The 17,390-nt window shown below is 40.6% G+C and overlaps 1 protein-coding gene across 1 annotated transcript in view; it reads left to right on the top strand.

Annotated features, from left to right (window-relative positions):
• The first annotated feature begins 5,860 nt into the window (after positions 1 to 5,860).
• LOC137286199 (protocadherin Fat 4-like) overlaps positions 5,861 to 17,390 on the top strand; it is a 34,680-nt gene continuing 23,150 nt past the window's right edge. The window contains exons 1-5 of the mRNA XM_067817915.1: positions 5,861 to 6,245; positions 7,530 to 7,651; positions 8,875 to 8,934; positions 9,332 to 9,450; positions 11,768 to 11,821. Of these exons, the coding sequence (XP_067674016.1) occupies positions 7,606 to 7,651; positions 8,875 to 8,934; positions 9,332 to 9,450; positions 11,768 to 11,821 (279 nt within the window). The 5' untranslated portion in view covers positions 5,861 to 6,245; positions 7,530 to 7,605. The remainder of the gene's footprint in view (positions 6,246 to 7,529; positions 7,652 to 8,874; positions 8,935 to 9,331; positions 9,451 to 11,767; positions 11,822 to 17,390) is intronic.

Below are 17,390 nucleotides of genomic sequence, written 5' to 3' on the forward strand. Positions count from 1 at the left end.
TCAACCACCAAACAAATAATCAGTCATACAACCTACGAAATATCGATCCAAACAAACCAAAACAAACAACAGCGAGTCTAACAACTATCGAAACAGACAGCCACTTAAATAACATACCACACAAACAAGCCACTAACTAAACAACAACCCAAACTAACCAACAACCAAACAACCAGTCACAAAGTTAACCAACCCCGCGGCTGTTCAACCAGGCAGACAATGAATGGAATGGCCAGTGAAATAATTAATCAACGAACACGGAAAATGCATTCACATTCATGTACAGTGGGAGCTTTCTAAACCGGCACTCTTTGGAACTGAAGAAATAACCCGGTTCCGACAATGTGTCGGATTGTACAGCTGATAATAAAGGAGCAAGCCAAGGACAGGACTGAAATTTTATGCCACAGTTAATAACTTGCCGGTTGGGGTAGGTCCCACTGTACACACCGTTTCAATTTCATTAAGATTGTACAGTAAGTCAAGACTAAACGTATGATGTACAAATATATTGTGTCATGTGGCATAACATGTTGACATCATTATCAACGTAAATCCAACCCTGTATGTGGACCTTAGACTGAATGTGAAAAGCTTTAAAAAGAGTGAAAATATAATGCGTTGTTTAAAACATGACACACAACAGATTTATGTTGCATGCCTACGACACATTACTTATATCAAGGGAGATAACCCAAAACTCTTTGTTTATGCAGCGAAACCGATGTTAAGGCGTTGTTTCACTTCTCACTGAAGGGAAACTGAAGCATTATTGCTCGGCCATTAACGCCAATTCTGTCAATTCTCGAGGTTATATTTCATACCAATGAAAGATTGTGCGCCGTTACCCCGACAGCCTAACTGCCTCAATTTACGTCCATATATTTATGCTCTACTTCATGAGAGAGATCATATCTTGACGCATGCGCAGTCACATGACGAGAGTTGTTTCGCGGAAAGATTACGTTGTTTATGCTTTGTGTGAAATGCCGTAATCTCATTTCTACGTGCAAGGACGCTGTTGGGTAGAGCTGGAAGGTAGCAGAGATACCACGTTGACGGTATTAGCGTACACAGTAATTTATTGCATCTTGTCGTGACAGATACAAATCAGGAGCTGATAGTGCGAGCGGTGTCAACGTCAGAGTGTGGGTGGTGTTCTCTTACGTAGTAGTAATATTGAACAGCTAGGTCTGGTATTGCACAGATGTATGCAGTATAGTGCTTTATATTTTATAGTGCCCGCGGTGTGTATTATCTTCCCAGAGTGAGTGAGTGGGTATGGTTTTATGCCGCTTATAGAGCAATATCCCTTTACACATTATACCCATGTAGAGCCAAAGTCCTTGGCGCCACTAGAACGCTTTGAGAACAGTGGTAAATGGTACACAGTGGTAAATGTGATGTTCTTATCGGCTGCAGTATTGTGCAGAGTAGCAATGTGATAATACTGTCTACGTTTTATTTACCCGTAAAGATCCTGGTTAAAATTGATTTTCAGCAACCCATACTTATCGAGGTGGCTAACGAGATCGTGTGGTCATGTCCACTAATGTGGTTAACACATGTCTCAACTACATATAACGATGCTCATGTTGTTGACCATTTGATTGTCTGATCTCCGCCTTCTCACACTAGCCAATCAGCTAGGCCGCCGTTATAACCGAGCTTGCCAGTGTCAACAAAGGTAGCGGTCGCAACTGCGAAGGTTTGCCCACAGTGCGTCCCAGATTTTAGGGAAGTCATACAAACAAATTGACAGGGCCGAAACTTTAAAACAACATGTGCAAGAACGCCTTCTACATCTTCCAGACAACCTCTGCATTGTTTCTGTTACCAAGTATGATCGGTTAGATAATTCAAAAAACGAAAGTGAGTTGTGATTGGTTCGCTCAACTCCCCAGCGTAGACACCTGACTGGATGAAAAGACAGTCAAGGGAGGTAATAAATTTATCTGGCAGAGCCGTAGATGCGCCCAGGGTATAGTGGAGACTTATCGGAACGTATACCCTGGAGATATCGAGGATGAGTGACCCATACCCATGGGTGACCTATCCATGACCCATACAAGAACTGTCACGCTCGTACAAACGTATGGTATGTGTTATTATGGTTTTACTTATTTTCGCTTATAACAATATTTTTAGGTAGGACTTTCTCTTTACCTAAGTATATTAATGGTAAGGGGTGGTTGGGTAGCCGAGTGGTTAAAGCGTTCGTTTGTCACGCTGTAGACCCGGGGTCGGTTCCCCGCATGGAAACAATCCGTGAAGCCCATTACTGGTGTTCCCTGTCGTGATATTGCTTGAATATTGCTAAAAGCGGCATAAAACTAACCTCACCCACTCACACCAATGAATAAGGTTGTAATGACCTGCGTGTTATTGGGCAGGATGTCAGAAAACCGGCCAATAAAGATTGAAGTAGTTAATAAAATAACCCCTCTGTAAGGGTTAGGTGACATTGACAGCTTTCTGGTTGTACCTTGTTGCACCCCTTAGGTGAATCAGGATGCGACAATCACAACTTTATATCCCAAACTCTCCCTTATCATGGATGCTTGATACTAATGTTTTATGTTCTCGTTCACCAGTGGTAACGTACCTTATACATGATATTCAAGTGCAGCTCACAGTGACGTGGCACCTCCCCCTTCAATCATTATCGTAGATTTCAGAATAACACTGTTAAGCTTTACCTGTATATATAGGTTATGTGTATATGTGCAGATAACAGGGTCCATGTACGACTCTTAGCAATGACCCTTGCAAGTTTATCAGCCACTTCTTCCAGCAACGCCCCTGCTCGTGATAGACATCTTATCTATCTTCGTGAGGTCGAAATTTGTTTTTTTACTGCATGTTTAATGTCCAACCAGACAGTAGACAAATATAAAACAAATGTAAGTTGTTTTGTTGACAGGTGCATGGTAACGCACGCTATTGTATTCTATATACATAGATTTCACATCATGCAAGTCTTGTGTTCGAGCCTCTGATAAAAGCATTGTTTTTTTTCAAACCAACTGAACGGGTACGATTCTCGAAATGGGTGCAATGAGCGAAGCCTGTTCCTTTTATTGTGTTCTGTTGTGAATGATAACGTTCAGGATTTTCCCTATGGATTGAGTCATGCATACGAATACCTGGTGTCATCAATGATTTTCAACAAAAACAAATTATTATACATCTAGATCCCCTTAACGTGTTACGTACAATGCAGCAAAAGTACTGTAAGTCCCTATGCCCCTTGGCATTCTGATCTACCTTCAGTTGTTGGCGATCTGTAGTCTGCTTTTCTATAGTATGTACTGTCCAAATAGTTCTGTTGGTTTTAACTTCAGGTGCTAGTTTTAAATACCACTGTGAAAGTGTAGTTGTTTGTGTTTGTCTTTTTACGACAATTTTTTTTTGAAATTTGTTCTCGTCGTGATGTGATGTGGAATCTGCGACGTCAGATAATCTACATACGTTATATATCTATTAATTTGGAGTACATCAGTGCAAAAGGCAGTTCTAACCTACACTGTTATCGATATCAGATGGCACTAGGTCCCCGCTATTATAACCCGAACGTAATATCCCATTGTATAGATCAGCGTCGGCGTCGGCTGAATGTATTAATCACAGGATTGCGTGGCAACGCCATTCAACAAGGAATACAAATAGGTGCACAGGTCTCATTAGTATGTGTTCCCACGGTGCCAGTTTAACTCAAGTTCACAGGCAATAGTGAGTGAGATGGGTTATTGGTAAGTGACGCAATTAAGTGACATATTAAATTCATTAATATGACAATTTTCAAACAAAGCAGCATGTACAGAGAAAGTAACATCGTTTTCATAGCTGTCCCAAGTGGAATCGAACAGGATGAGTTTAACTCAAGTTCACAGGCAATAGTGAGTGAGATGGGTTATTGGTAAGTGACGCAATTAAGTGACATATTAAGTTCATTAATATGACAATTTTCAAACAAGGCAGCATGTAGAGAAAAATTTACATTGTTATCATAGCTGTCCCAAGTGGAATCGAACAGGATATTTTAGATTGTGATTGAGCACACCCTATGAAGTCCCCACGATGAAATCTACTTGAAGTAGGTCAAAGTATAAGTCCTAGTCGAAGAGACAACTTATGTCGACGTAGAGTAAATCTTATAACTTTTCATTGTTGTCTACCCGAGGTAACTGTAAGTTTAAAAATGTTATGACTACTTGATGTAGGGCGGCAGGGTAGCCTGGTGGCCAATCTAAAGGTCTCTCTCTGTTTCTCTTCCTCCCTCTCTCTCTCTCTCTCTGTGACCTCTCTGTGTCTCTCTCTGTGTCTCTCTGTCCCTTTCTCTCTCTCTCTGTCCCTCTCTCTCTGTCTCTCTTCCTCCCTGTCTGTGTCTCTGTTCCATCAATATCATTACACAGATTATATTATTATACATATATGCTGATAAGCTGCTGCGTTTACAGTTTTAGGAAGTGCAGTTAGTGCTAAACTTTGATATCTGGGTTCTGGCTGTAGACATATACATGCAGTAAGTTATGACTGTCTGTCAGCTGGTGGTATCGGTAACATTCTTCAGTCACTACGGTGTTGAAGTATCGAGCTGTCGGGGTGGGGCCAACTGGCAGACTGATATCGCCATGCTGTTATGGATTATGTACAAACGAATTTTTGCTCTAGCCAGTTTGCATAGTTTCTTTGCAGTGGTGTGTTCTGGAAAAGAAAAAAAGGGAGTAGATGTCAATTTCCATTATGTGTAGTTGTGTAGATACAGTTTATGTACAGTAGGTTTGTTAATGTTTTTATGCTGTGTGACGTGGTGCTTCACTGCGTGTAACACAATCTTTGTGTTCTAAATGCAGAATTAATTGTGTTTTAAATCACAATCACCCCTTCCAAAAATGCATTATCTCTATTTTGTCACGTGCCAAATATATCTGTGTCTTCATCACAGCGGAATTCAAAAGATTTTTCACCTAACCATTCAAGGCATTGTTCATTAAACCATAGGCTCCCTGATTAAAACCATAAGATAAGAGTAGACGGGTGTGAAGATGAGAGTACACGGGTGTGAAGATGAGAGTAGACGGATGTGATCCACTTCGTGTGTCAGATGTTTGGGATAATCTAATTTGGTGGTCTAACAGCGAATGGAGCTGATCTTTACGTTCCTGTATTTCTACCCTGCAGTTGATCGCATGTAGTTAGTCGGCTGTTGATCGGTTAGGTGATCATATATGCCCTGTTATACACCCAAGATATTGTGTATTCAGGAATGGTTACCATGGCTATACGCTGACTGTCTGATCACGTTTGCCATAGCTGCTTCTAAAGACACCGTCAGTGTTATCTGCCTCGTGTTGGACGGAGATGCGCATATTGACCACAGCGACATAATTTACAGGAAACATTGTCCCTGACCTTTATCGTGATGCCGTGTTTTTTCCCTTTTATCTGGTAAATCACATATCCATCATGCTCTCACATTACAGGGTCTCTGTTTGATATCATTTGAACCATGACAAGTTATCACTTCATATTTAAAGGCTGTATGGTTTGCTGTTTGGTTCGAATGGTCATTTGGTAAAGACCCAAGAGAAACAACAGTTAATAAAGTACCTGAATATCTGGATTTTAACCAAAAAAAAAAATTAAAAAAAAAATTAAAAAATAAAAATAAAAAATAAAAAGCTCTAAGTTGGTGGAATCAAAGTCAAGTTTAACCTGTGATAGGTGGAGATATGTGTTACGAGTAAAAGTAAACTTGATTTAAAACGAATTTACTTTCAGCGAATTGGCTAATATAACAAAGAAAGCGGGAACATGATTTTTGCAGCAGTTTATTTGAGACACTTCTTGCTCTACCACTTTTAGCAGTGTTTCATTGTGAGAGGCAGTGTCCTCTTGTCACGAAGCTAAAGTGATACTGGGTGCGAGGTTACTTCCTCAACTCGAGGTACAGGTCACACGGTAGATATGCAGATTATGGTGCAATGTCAGGCAGGTGTGTCGGTATCGACCCGCCAGTGTCTTGGTAATGACATTAGCATATCACAGTGACCTGGCGAGCCCGAGCGTGATCGCACACCTGTAGGCTGTAACTCCGTCACTAAACAGGCGACTATATTCGCCAACAGTCAAGTTCCGGGATACCTCAACACCATGATCACATCTTTACCGGAGTACACGTGAGGAATATCAGTTTCCATCGGTACCTCTGGAGTTCATGACGGATTATCTATTTCACATGAGTAAGTGATTATACAACCGAAACTTGAACGTGAATGTCTAGAACGTGAAATGGTTAAATATTTCTTAATGGCAAGTCAACTCTGATTGTAATGCATGTTAGCAGCGTTTGATCTTGCAGCGTTTGTATAAGCAATATATAGTGATAATTTGGGATAAAACATAACTGGCTTTACATATCTCGTTGAGGCACACTGAAATTCCTGCCTTGGCTTATCAGAAACTGTTTCGATGAAACGTGTGTGGCGTGGTAGAATCATGTTTATCTAGGCTATTGTGAGAGTTTCAGACAATGCGTTCGTTGTATCATTTTCCTATTTAAAGTTTTATGTTGTACACGGATATGACACAGAAGTCAGTTCCTTGAACTGAGCTGTTCAAAGTCTGAGCAGGTAGGAAATGAGGTTAAGTGGCTGAGGTTGGTGTCATCTCGTGTATCAAATAGTACGTTCAAACTTGCTTTATCTTGTACTTGAAAAAGGAAATATTTTTAGGTCAACACTGTAACTCTTTTGCTCAAGAGAGAAGCAGCCGTAAATGATCTTGCCCCTGGGACACCTGGTGTCATGACGTTTCTTAAGTTTACGCTGCAGTCACAATATACCCTAATAAACTTGTACTACATGTTACTGCATGTTCTCAAGTAAATAACTGACTTGCCTTTGAATATGTTTGTGACCTGTGGGGAAGTATACACTCATCTTGTACGTGTTCATGATGCAGTTCGAATGGTATTGTCACTTTTATCTATTAACATATTTTATATTTTTTTTCAAGTACCACATAATCATCAGTATAAAAATGAAAGAGGAAAATTTGTTAAACATTCGGTAATTAGTGACAAACAACAATAGCTTATCGCAGAGATTCTTGAGATTCTGTGAATTGACACCATTTCATTCCACCCGTGAAGATCCGGGTTAAGATTGTTGTTCCGTGTTTGAAGAAAGAGGTGACTTACGGCATTGGATAGTTACGGATAGTTATAGCTTGAATTTTGATGAGTGCGGGGTTAAATATCAACGGGACAAACGTCAAATCCAATTGAAACCAGTTTTAAATTACAATAAGAGGTATCAGATCAATAGTTAGACCCCCTCCAATTTAAAACAAAGACACACCTCTTTAATCCGGCATCGCTGGCAATCAGAGAGCAGATTTCCACAATGTCAGGCTAGCGTTTAATAGAAATCTTGCTAGATGGTTGTACTTTGTTGCATATTTTATAGTGCAGACACGGTTTTTATCAGTTCCTGTTTAATATAACACATGTGAATCTCTTTCAGTAATACAGACAATATTCTCGCCGAAGTCAACTGAAATGAGCACATCCTACGGAAGCGAGTAACGGTACATTCTGAAATGGAGTTGCCATGGTTTCTCCTCTTCATGTCCATGACATTTACAAGTAAGAAAATTTGATAATCATGACTATGTTATGACTTCATAATGATTGGTGTGGCTCTCGGACACTGTCACTAGCTGTATATAAGCGATGTGTAATGCATGACTCGTAACACGTCATCCTGTACCCTGACGAAACTGGCAACATTTCTATTCGCCGTTTGAGCCGAACTTTGTAAAGCTTGGTTCTAGGTGAGTCGAGCCTTAGACTAACAGCTAGTCTCTGAAATGAACATATGTTACTGAAAAAACGTTCATACTGAAAAAATAATATAATGAATTGGAGCCCTGAGACTTTTTCAATTTCAGAAGGAAGCTATTCTAGACTTGCGTGGGCTTGCTTGGATATATATACTTCAGGGTCTGTACGACAGACTAAGTCGGGCATGTACTCTGTCGTTGAGCGAGCTGAAATTTTTTGGTTTGAGAACTGTTTGTTCCATTTGCTTATCACAGACTGTGTGAAACAATGAACGTAATGGCCACAGTACGAAGACTGCTGCAAGTTTCAAATATGCATCTTTACCGGTCCTCGGAGAATAATCGCAATCAGGAATGACACCTTCCATGCTTGTGTGATACTACAGCATGCGACATGTTTTGGTGTTCAGTTTCATAGACATGAACATTGTTCTTTGAGTGTCTTTTAACTGTTAGTTTTAACAGCAAGTCATTTGATGTGTTTTGGTGTTAAGTTTCACAGACATGAACACTGTTCTCTGAGTGACTTTTAGCTGGTAGCTTTAACTGTTAGTTAAAATAAGTGATGTTGAAATTGTGATCCAGATTAAGATATTACAAAAACATTTTAAGAAATGACTGAAATATATTGATACTAAATGACGCGAAATGGCTGACCATCTTCGACATTTCACGAGATGACTGATTTCACAATCTGCCCTTCATGCTTCATACTCACCTACATCTTCAGGGTAATACCTCCTGATACAGAGCAAAACTAATGCATAAAAGTTTTAATTCTCTTAAAAGTACCGTATGTTCCGTCCAGCGCAAGTGTCCGTCATGGACCATTCTTAACTATAGAACGTACCTGCAAACGAATACCCAGTCGCACTGCTGAATGCGGCTTAAACTCACTCAGTACTTAAGAACTGTACGGTTTTATAGCCTGAACTGCTAGTCTGCTGTTGAAGCTTAACCCAAATCATTGAAACAATGACATCTATAACAATTAATACATTAATCCATTGTCCTTATTTTCTCAAGCTGCTGGCGCTGAGTGTGGTTTACCGACAGTACTTGAATTTGATGAAGGAGCCAAGAAAGGTGAGAACTTTATGATTAATTTGGTGACCATATGAATCTGTTGCGTATTGCACATTCACTTTCCTAAATCAGACTCTTTGTAGCAACAATCAAAGAATCGGATTATGGCCTTGAAGGAGTCAGTGAGATTACCCTTTTACCGTACTCTGCAATACTCCAATTAAATAGCGGCGGTCTATAACAATCGAGACTGCACCAGATAACCCAGTGATCAATAGCATGAGTATCGATATGAGCAACAGGGATACGATGACATGTGTCGACCATGTCAAACAGCCTGACCACCATACAATGACCTTCTGAAATCATATCAAATGATATCAAGTAACGGCGGTTTCCTGGTACATATTGTTATTAGTATTATTTCCCCAAATATAGATGGTAATTTCTGCTGCAGACGATGCTGTTTATAACTTCTCTGTCAATGTCTGGCTGGTAGACGGAGACGATGGCTACTTCAGCATTGCAAATAAAACTCTGTATGCAGAGAAGGATTTGGACATGGGCAAGGATGAGGTAAATGTCAAATTCGGACAATAATAATCACAAGAATGTACTTTTTTTTGGAATAGGCCCATATACAGCCTGAGATGAATTACAGCCAGCAAACGTGATCTTGTCGTTTTTGATAAAGCCAGTGGTTTTATATATATATCAATGAATTTTCTGTCTCCTTTAACAAGATTCAGTAATTGGCAAGATTCAGGAAAAGCATGCTAAATATCCGGATTTCACCTTTGAAACGTCTCGCTTGCATCCTCCGAACACTGTCGTCTTCCACTCTATTATTGTCGGTGTCCTTCGTTTAGTACCAGGAGCACAGCCCTTCTGACAAGTTGGGTAATGCAGGAGGCTGCAGTGTTGGGGAGTCTACATATTCTCCGGAAAGTTCTTGGTGGCTTCCACTAGGCAGCGCTCCCTATATGTAAAACATAATAATCATTTCTGCTCGAAGCATGCATTGTGCATTTAAGACTATATCATGAGCATGTCACCAAGCACCTGCTCGTTTCACCTACAAAGCAACATCATTTGTACCTATGCTCAAAACAGGAAATTGGGATCACCGATGCTTCAAAGTTGAAAATGTCCACAGGTCCCGCATTAAGCGTTCTGAAAGCTTCACTTAGAACTCGATTTTTGCCTTCTTTGAGCAATAGACTTATGACACAGTTTCAAATGTTCGAAGTTGGAGATGCTACAATATTGTTTAACATAAAGGAAAAGGTGCCTACGGGGAAAAAATGAAGTCGTATCAATTCGTACGTGAAACTCGGAATTACGCAAAAATCGATATATTTGCCGATTCCATGGTTTCAAATGGATAGGAAATCTGTTCAGTGCATCAAGATAAAGAAACAGATCAGCAAAGTGGAAATAACCATTCGTTGTCCGTCATGAGTGAAATCCAGAATCTGATGGTGTCAGCTGAATTATATTCATGACAAAAATAGATCCAAGACAATGCCACATTCACTGTTTCGGTCCATTGTTGTCCAGTGTTTGTTTATCTGCCCAGTATTGTCTCTCTATCTGTCAAGTGATGTCTCTTTACCTGTCCAATGTTGTCTCTTCATCTGTGCAATGTCGCTTTATCTGTCCATTGTTGACCCTTTTCCTGACCATTTCCCTGCCAAATGTTGCTTCTTAATCTGTCGTTTCGTGTCATTAACTACATACATATAACCTAAAGAACTGTTGATTCAACACATTCTTCGTCTTAATTCGGAGCTAGTCAACATGTACGACAGTGGAATCTCCAGGAACCTGTACACTACCCAAATGATGAGCTATGGTATGATAATTGTTCACTGATCACGAGGCGAGCATAAACAAACATCGATGGTACATCAACCGAGACGCCAGGGAATAACGCAATTATCTTACCGAACATCTCAATGTTAAGTCTGAACTGATTGAAGCATGGGTATCGGATCGTATACTTCAGGCAACCTGTGTGAATCAAACGGTCCGAATCCTGCATCTTGCTGTTTTTCACGCAGGTATTGTCTTAGTAAAGTCGCCAAAGTGTAGTTCCCCTTCTTAATATTCATAGGGTTTACATTTGAACGTTTTGCCAAAATTTATTTATTGGAAATGCAATGCAAATCTTTTCGTAGCCATCGCTATATTTTGCAGACGACACAACCCCCTCCCCTCCAGATTTAGAGTTATCTCCCTTCCATCGATTTGCATTCGCAAACATCAGAAATTACCGTACACCATGTTTGTTGTTCGAGATAAAGAAGTACTAACACAAAGTACCGAATGAGTTGCCATTGGCAGCGAAGTGCACAGAAATGTACCTTGCTTGTAAGTTATACTGAAAATAATATAAGAGTACTCAGCCAGTCAGAAAACGACATTTACGTGTGAGGTAAGATATTTTTATTGCCGATATTGTGAACGACTGTAAATTGTCTAATTGATACATTTTATCACACAATTATACGGTAGTACCACTAGAGCATCCATGTACTTCTGCAAGGCGAGGTAAACAATTAAAACTATTATTGATGAACTGGAATGTGTTGTTTCCTGGTCGCTCCCTGATCACTGTTGGTATGGGTCAAGTTTGCAACCAGTCTGTAGAGACACCTATATTCACCACTCAACGAGCAGTTCTGATGAGATTGAGGAATGAGCATAATAGTACTCTCGAATTTTTCCTTTTCGTTTTGTGTTCGCATTTATTATTTTGATCACTAGCAGAATACGTTCCAGAAAGATATTTTTACAATAATGGATACTTGAAGCTCTTGGACTCTATATCTTTGCATATTATCCAAAATCAATATGTACACCCCTGTATGGATAATATCATATTTTTCAGTATCTCTGCACCAACCAGCCGATGATTATGCAAGTAGCTTGTCAAGGCATCCCGGTAAATACTATGATTAATTCATGATCGCAGTCACGAAGCCTTATTGTCCTCCAGTGTCTATAACCCTATTAGTATTCACGGATATATTCCTGATTGACTTGAGCAAATGTTCACACGTACGATCAGAGAATGTTTGAAAAAGTATTCTAAGAGAAAGTCAGTTTTAGATGCAAGGTCATTCCAAATATCTTTTACTGAAACTATCCAATCAAAATTACAATGCCACCGAGAGTTAACAAAATATATTAGTTTTTACCTTAATATTAAGTGAGTGAGTTTAGCTTTACGCCGCTTTTAGCAATATTCCAGCCATCTGTGTCACTGCATGACACCATATATAGCTGGAGTAATGCTGAGTCTGGTGTAAAACTACGCTCACTGTGTGTCACTCCTGGAGAAACCAACCATCGAGTGTCATGAAGCTGCACATCCGAGTGTGCGATCTGAATTTCTGCATAGTCTGGCATATAGTCCGCAAAGTGCATCTATATCACTGCGTGTCCTTAGGGCAAATTCGTTTTTAGATAATGGCTCGCTTTGTTAAAGAGCTGGTACTGATGGGCTGATAATGAAAAAGTGAATTGCTGTAGTTCTGTATCAGCTGTAGTGCTTGGTTCAGTTACGTTGGTTAGCATCAGATTTCTTCTTGCCTTCACGACAGGCTTTTTGAATTTCGGCCCTTACTCTAGAATCCGTTGATGGTTGTCTAAAACTACAATTTCATCCCGTAAAGTTAGTTACTCTGTTACCGTGTGTAGTAGAAAATGTGCATCAGATACGTTCCCATGAAAAAACCACAGTAATTCATCAATGCATTTTATGCATTACGCTACTTTTAATCGCAATTTAGAAATACACTTTGCATTAAATAGTTAACATGATAAAAACCTCAATACTGCATTTTTCCCCCACTGGGGATGATACATGAGTGCATGGAAAATATACCGAGTAAAAAAAGGAACTTCACATGTAATCTTTAAAAAAAATGAATACTTTTTCTCTGATGATACATCTATGTGTCCGAAATGGGATCCTTTTCTTTCGACTCTAGAAAAAAACGTTAACAAAACCCACTCATCCATTCGTCGTGCAAATGACGTTAGTGCCTAATAAGGTTTTGCACGTGCAGTCGATCACGTGATCTTCGCATCGAAGTTTTCTTCATTTGCACGTGTTTGCACTGGCCTCAAGAATTGAAAAAAACCCAACACACTTTTAAACCACAGTTCTAACGGTACTTTAAAGTCCACGATTGTCAAATGTGCAACGTGAACGTGCCCTTGGCATGTTGCAAGAAGATCAGTTATTGACGTCGCAAGAGCAATGGGGTGCAGCTGTCGTAATGTGTATGACTTGCGAGGTCGTCTACAACAACCTGGCACCACTTCTGATCGCCCAAGGTCGGGTCGTCCACGTGTGACGTCACGAGCAGAAGACGGTCAAATCGTCCTGCGTCACGTACACGAACCAGGGATGAAATGTTTAGAGGTCGACTGTCCTCAAAGACCATTCTAAATCAGTTGCGGGCTGCCAATCTCCAATCTCGACGTCCATATCGTTGGCCAATATTGACGCCGTTTCATCAACGTCAACGTCTGCCGTGAGCCCAACGTCACCTCCGATGGACCCAGACTGGAATCGAGTCGTCTCTAGCGATGAATTCAGGTTTACCCTCAGATTCGCGGGTCGCAGGCACAGAGTCTGGAGACGACGTCATGAACGGTATCCCTAATGTAGTCTTCAGGAAGTCGACAGATTCGGGGGCGGAAGGTGCATGGTGTGGGGTGCTTTCAGCGGGAACAACCGTTCCCGACTTCTGGTAATCCGTGGAAACCTCACAGCTGCTGCTTACCACAACCAGGTGCTCACCTCTGAACTAGTTCCTCTCATGGCAGCTCATGGCCCAGGTCTACAGTTCCAGCATGATAATGCTCGGCCGCATATCGCGATGTTGACTCGAAATTTCCTTCAAGACGCTTGGAATCAACGTCATGGACTGGCCATCGAGGTCCCCTGTCCTTAATCCAACCTGACATGACCTTAATCCGGGAGATTTATTCGAGGGCATTCTACAGTGTTGACGATGTTCGTAAGTGCCCGAACTTTCATATTAACTGGAGGATATATTACTGCCAACGCTTGATCATCAAAACCCGCCAACGCCTGACCTACATTATCCGCTGTCAGACCGATCGCTGTGTTGACATTGTGCATAGTTGATTACCTCTCGCACTAAGACTTTGGTGAGTTTACTATACTGTATTTTGTGACCCATTGACTTAGATTTTGTCTCTCTTGAATTGTATTTGTAATCAGCATTATTGAATTGACTTGTGACTTTGTATACCTTGCTCTCGTTGCATAATAATACATAATTTGAATGTTTATTACTTGTTTTTGTTCTGTTTTGCTGGTTAACAGGGGGATTTCTTACATCGTTTGTCACGGTAAATTCTTAACCGTATCACCTTGATCGGGGCGGCCATGTTTGTTTACGAACAATACAAACGATTGTTTTAGGTTTTCGAAGGTTATTTATTTTCAATAGGCTACTATTTTTAGCCATATATTTGCAAAATAAGTGATAGTAATACTTTTCACATAATTAAACCTTCAGATTTTACTTGTTAAGTCTGGGATTGTGTGAGTACAACACGTTCCGTTTTTAACTGAAACGTCAAAATTTGTCAATGAAATTGAATCATGAAACCTAGTTCCGTCAACCAGTCACATTTCTTCTCTACTTAACTGACTAATCAACGTTCAGAATCACCGAAAATCAAACGTGCGAATATCACAAAAATAATCACCTGTGTTTCCTAGCCCATATGGGTAATAAATCAATATCTTACCCGCTGATCGAGTGAAGGGAAGATATTGTTCTTACACACCCGTGGGTGAGAAACCCACGTGTGAAATATAATGTGTGTTATCGAACATATGTGTGAGATCAGTTTCTAATCCCGTAATTGGCTACTCCATAGTGATGACTTGTGGTCAGGTTATAACGAACTACACTTTTCAAAAAAAGAAACACAAAATAAAATTCAAAAATTATACTTACAATTTTGTACACATATGCACACAAACATTTTTGTAGGGTTGCACATTGTTTCAGGAATGTTTTAGAAGATCATGCTTGACCAGCCAAAAATGATTTTGAACGGTTTTATCAATCAGGATTGTCAGGATGTGCGTGGATGTCGGACACAATGATTGTTTCTCACGTGCAAAGCATGAGTACAGAATGTGACTATAAAAGACCCAAATGAATCTTACAATTTCATCCACGATCTTTGCAAGTACTGTACACGTAAATGGGACGTCTCAACGCTGCCGGTCGAAATCAGGCGATTGGACGATTGCAAGCTGACGAATCAAAGAGTCAAGATCAGGAGGACCTAGAGTCACCACACCTGCACAAGATCGGTACATCCGGGGTGACTCAACTACGTGACCGCCACCGTATCGCCCGGGACACATCACAAGAACAGTTTGGAGCCCGAAGAGTTTCTGATCAGATAATCAGGAACCGTGTCCGAGAAGTAGGAATACGTGCCAAACGTCCAAATGTAGTCCGTGACACGACTACATCGACGTCGACGAGTGAGATTGTGTAACTCGGTGCTGCCATGGAACCTGGCAAACTGGTTTAGCAATGGGTCCCGTTATCTTCTCTGGCGACGTGATGGTAGAGACCGCGTCTACACACGGTGTCATGAACGTTCTGCTTCTAACTGCATCAGACAGTTAAGGGTCGGTTAAGGGTGTGTTATGGTTTGGGGAGAGATTTCATACACCAGCAGATCGGAATTTGTGCTTGTCCAATGCATTGTGACGGCCAATCGCTACATCGACCAGATTCTCCGTCCGACCGTCAACGGCAGCTCTTCCAACAGGACAACGCCAGGTCCCACACAGCACGTGCCACCGTGGACTACCTGGCCAATAACAACATCAATACCCTCCGTTGGCACTCCGGATCCCCGGACCTAAACCCCATTGAACACCTTTGGGATCAGATCAATAGACGGGTACGTCGACGTCGTAATCCACCACAGAATCTTCAACAGTTGTTCCACATGCTGAAGGAGGAATGGATGATTCCATAACAAAACATCCAACGACTGATTCGATCTGTACACAGGAGGTATCGGGCACTGGTAGCAGCTAGAGGTGGCCATATGAGGTACTGATTTCAACACCATCTGGTGGACAGCAGTAATGACTGTGGTGAATTGTTACAAACATTTTCATAAAATATGGACACTATGGCAATGCATTGGTCCACAAAATTTCATTCATGTATCTTTGTTTTCCACCGATCTACACGTCCTTGAATAACACCAAATTTCCATTGATATTTGGGTTTCGCGTTTCGTTTTTTTGGAGAGTGTACTTTCCTGATTAAAATTCATTGATTGCGTTACTCGTGCTTCATGGAACAAGCCTGTTACTCGGACCACATTAACGTTAACACCCACCTGCTATTTTCTCCCTTGCAGCATAAACTGGAATTTATACAATAAAACACATGTACAATAGATATAACAGTCTAGCTAATTTCTAATTAAACCTTTGGACACGATAACTTCAGTGCCTGCCTAATTGTGAGATCGATTTGCCTCGTGGTTTTGATGAACTGACGAAGAACATTTTTCACTGATCAACATGGTGATTCCTTCGAGGCGGATCAACTGCCAGCTCCGAACTACTATGTGATTTTAATGTTATCAAATTCACTCATAACAACCAGAAGCAGACACACTGAAACAACGTACAACACGTTTGGCGACACGCGTCCTTTCGATTCAATCAAACAAGTGCAGGAACGGTTGATGTACACTGCAACACAAAAGTTGCTTGAGATATGTCTCCGACGCATAATATGCAAATTCCACGTCCTCTTAACATGCATGATGTAATCAACTCACATTTCAACCGGCAACACTGTAACATGAGAAACATTTCATGTGGAAGTTTTCTGGCTTGGGCAGTTTTGGCTTGGCTCATGTCTGACGAATGACGCCACATCAAGAAAGACGTCATGTTTCACCATCATGCCATCCAAGTCGGACAAAGGATGTTAGCGTCTTTATCACGACGATTCCTTCAACTGGACTATAAAGTGGTGAGGGAGGAGGAAGGGAATATGGATGGCTTCGACAGGGAGTACAAACTCATCGGGCGTAGATGAACTGATATGAAGTGACAAAAGCATACTTGCTTCTGATTTTTGTACATAGCTGAAAATGTTAACCCTGTGTATTTCTGTTTTCTGAGTTCATTAAATTCATTCATCGGAATATGTATTCTCTGTGATGTTTGTATCAGTTATTTTTTATTTTTTATAAACGCCGTGTATTTGGACAAAAAGATGAAAACAAACCTAAACCACTTAGCTGAAAAACCCAACAACCTTAATTAGGGCATATATGAATTGATAAAAAGATTATAGCACTTCATTTTTCATATCTTGTACGATATTATCCCTCAGTCTCGGTCAGATGTGGATGTAATAATCTCTACATATCTCGAAGGAGATATCTTTTAGCTCGCAGATTTTGTA

Source organism: Haliotis asinina, chromosome 6 (assembly GCF_037392515.1).
Source record: "Haliotis asinina isolate JCU_RB_2024 chromosome 6, JCU_Hal_asi_v2, whole genome shotgun sequence".
Lineage (NCBI taxonomy): Eukaryota > Metazoa > Mollusca > Gastropoda > Lepetellida > Haliotidae > Haliotis > Haliotis asinina.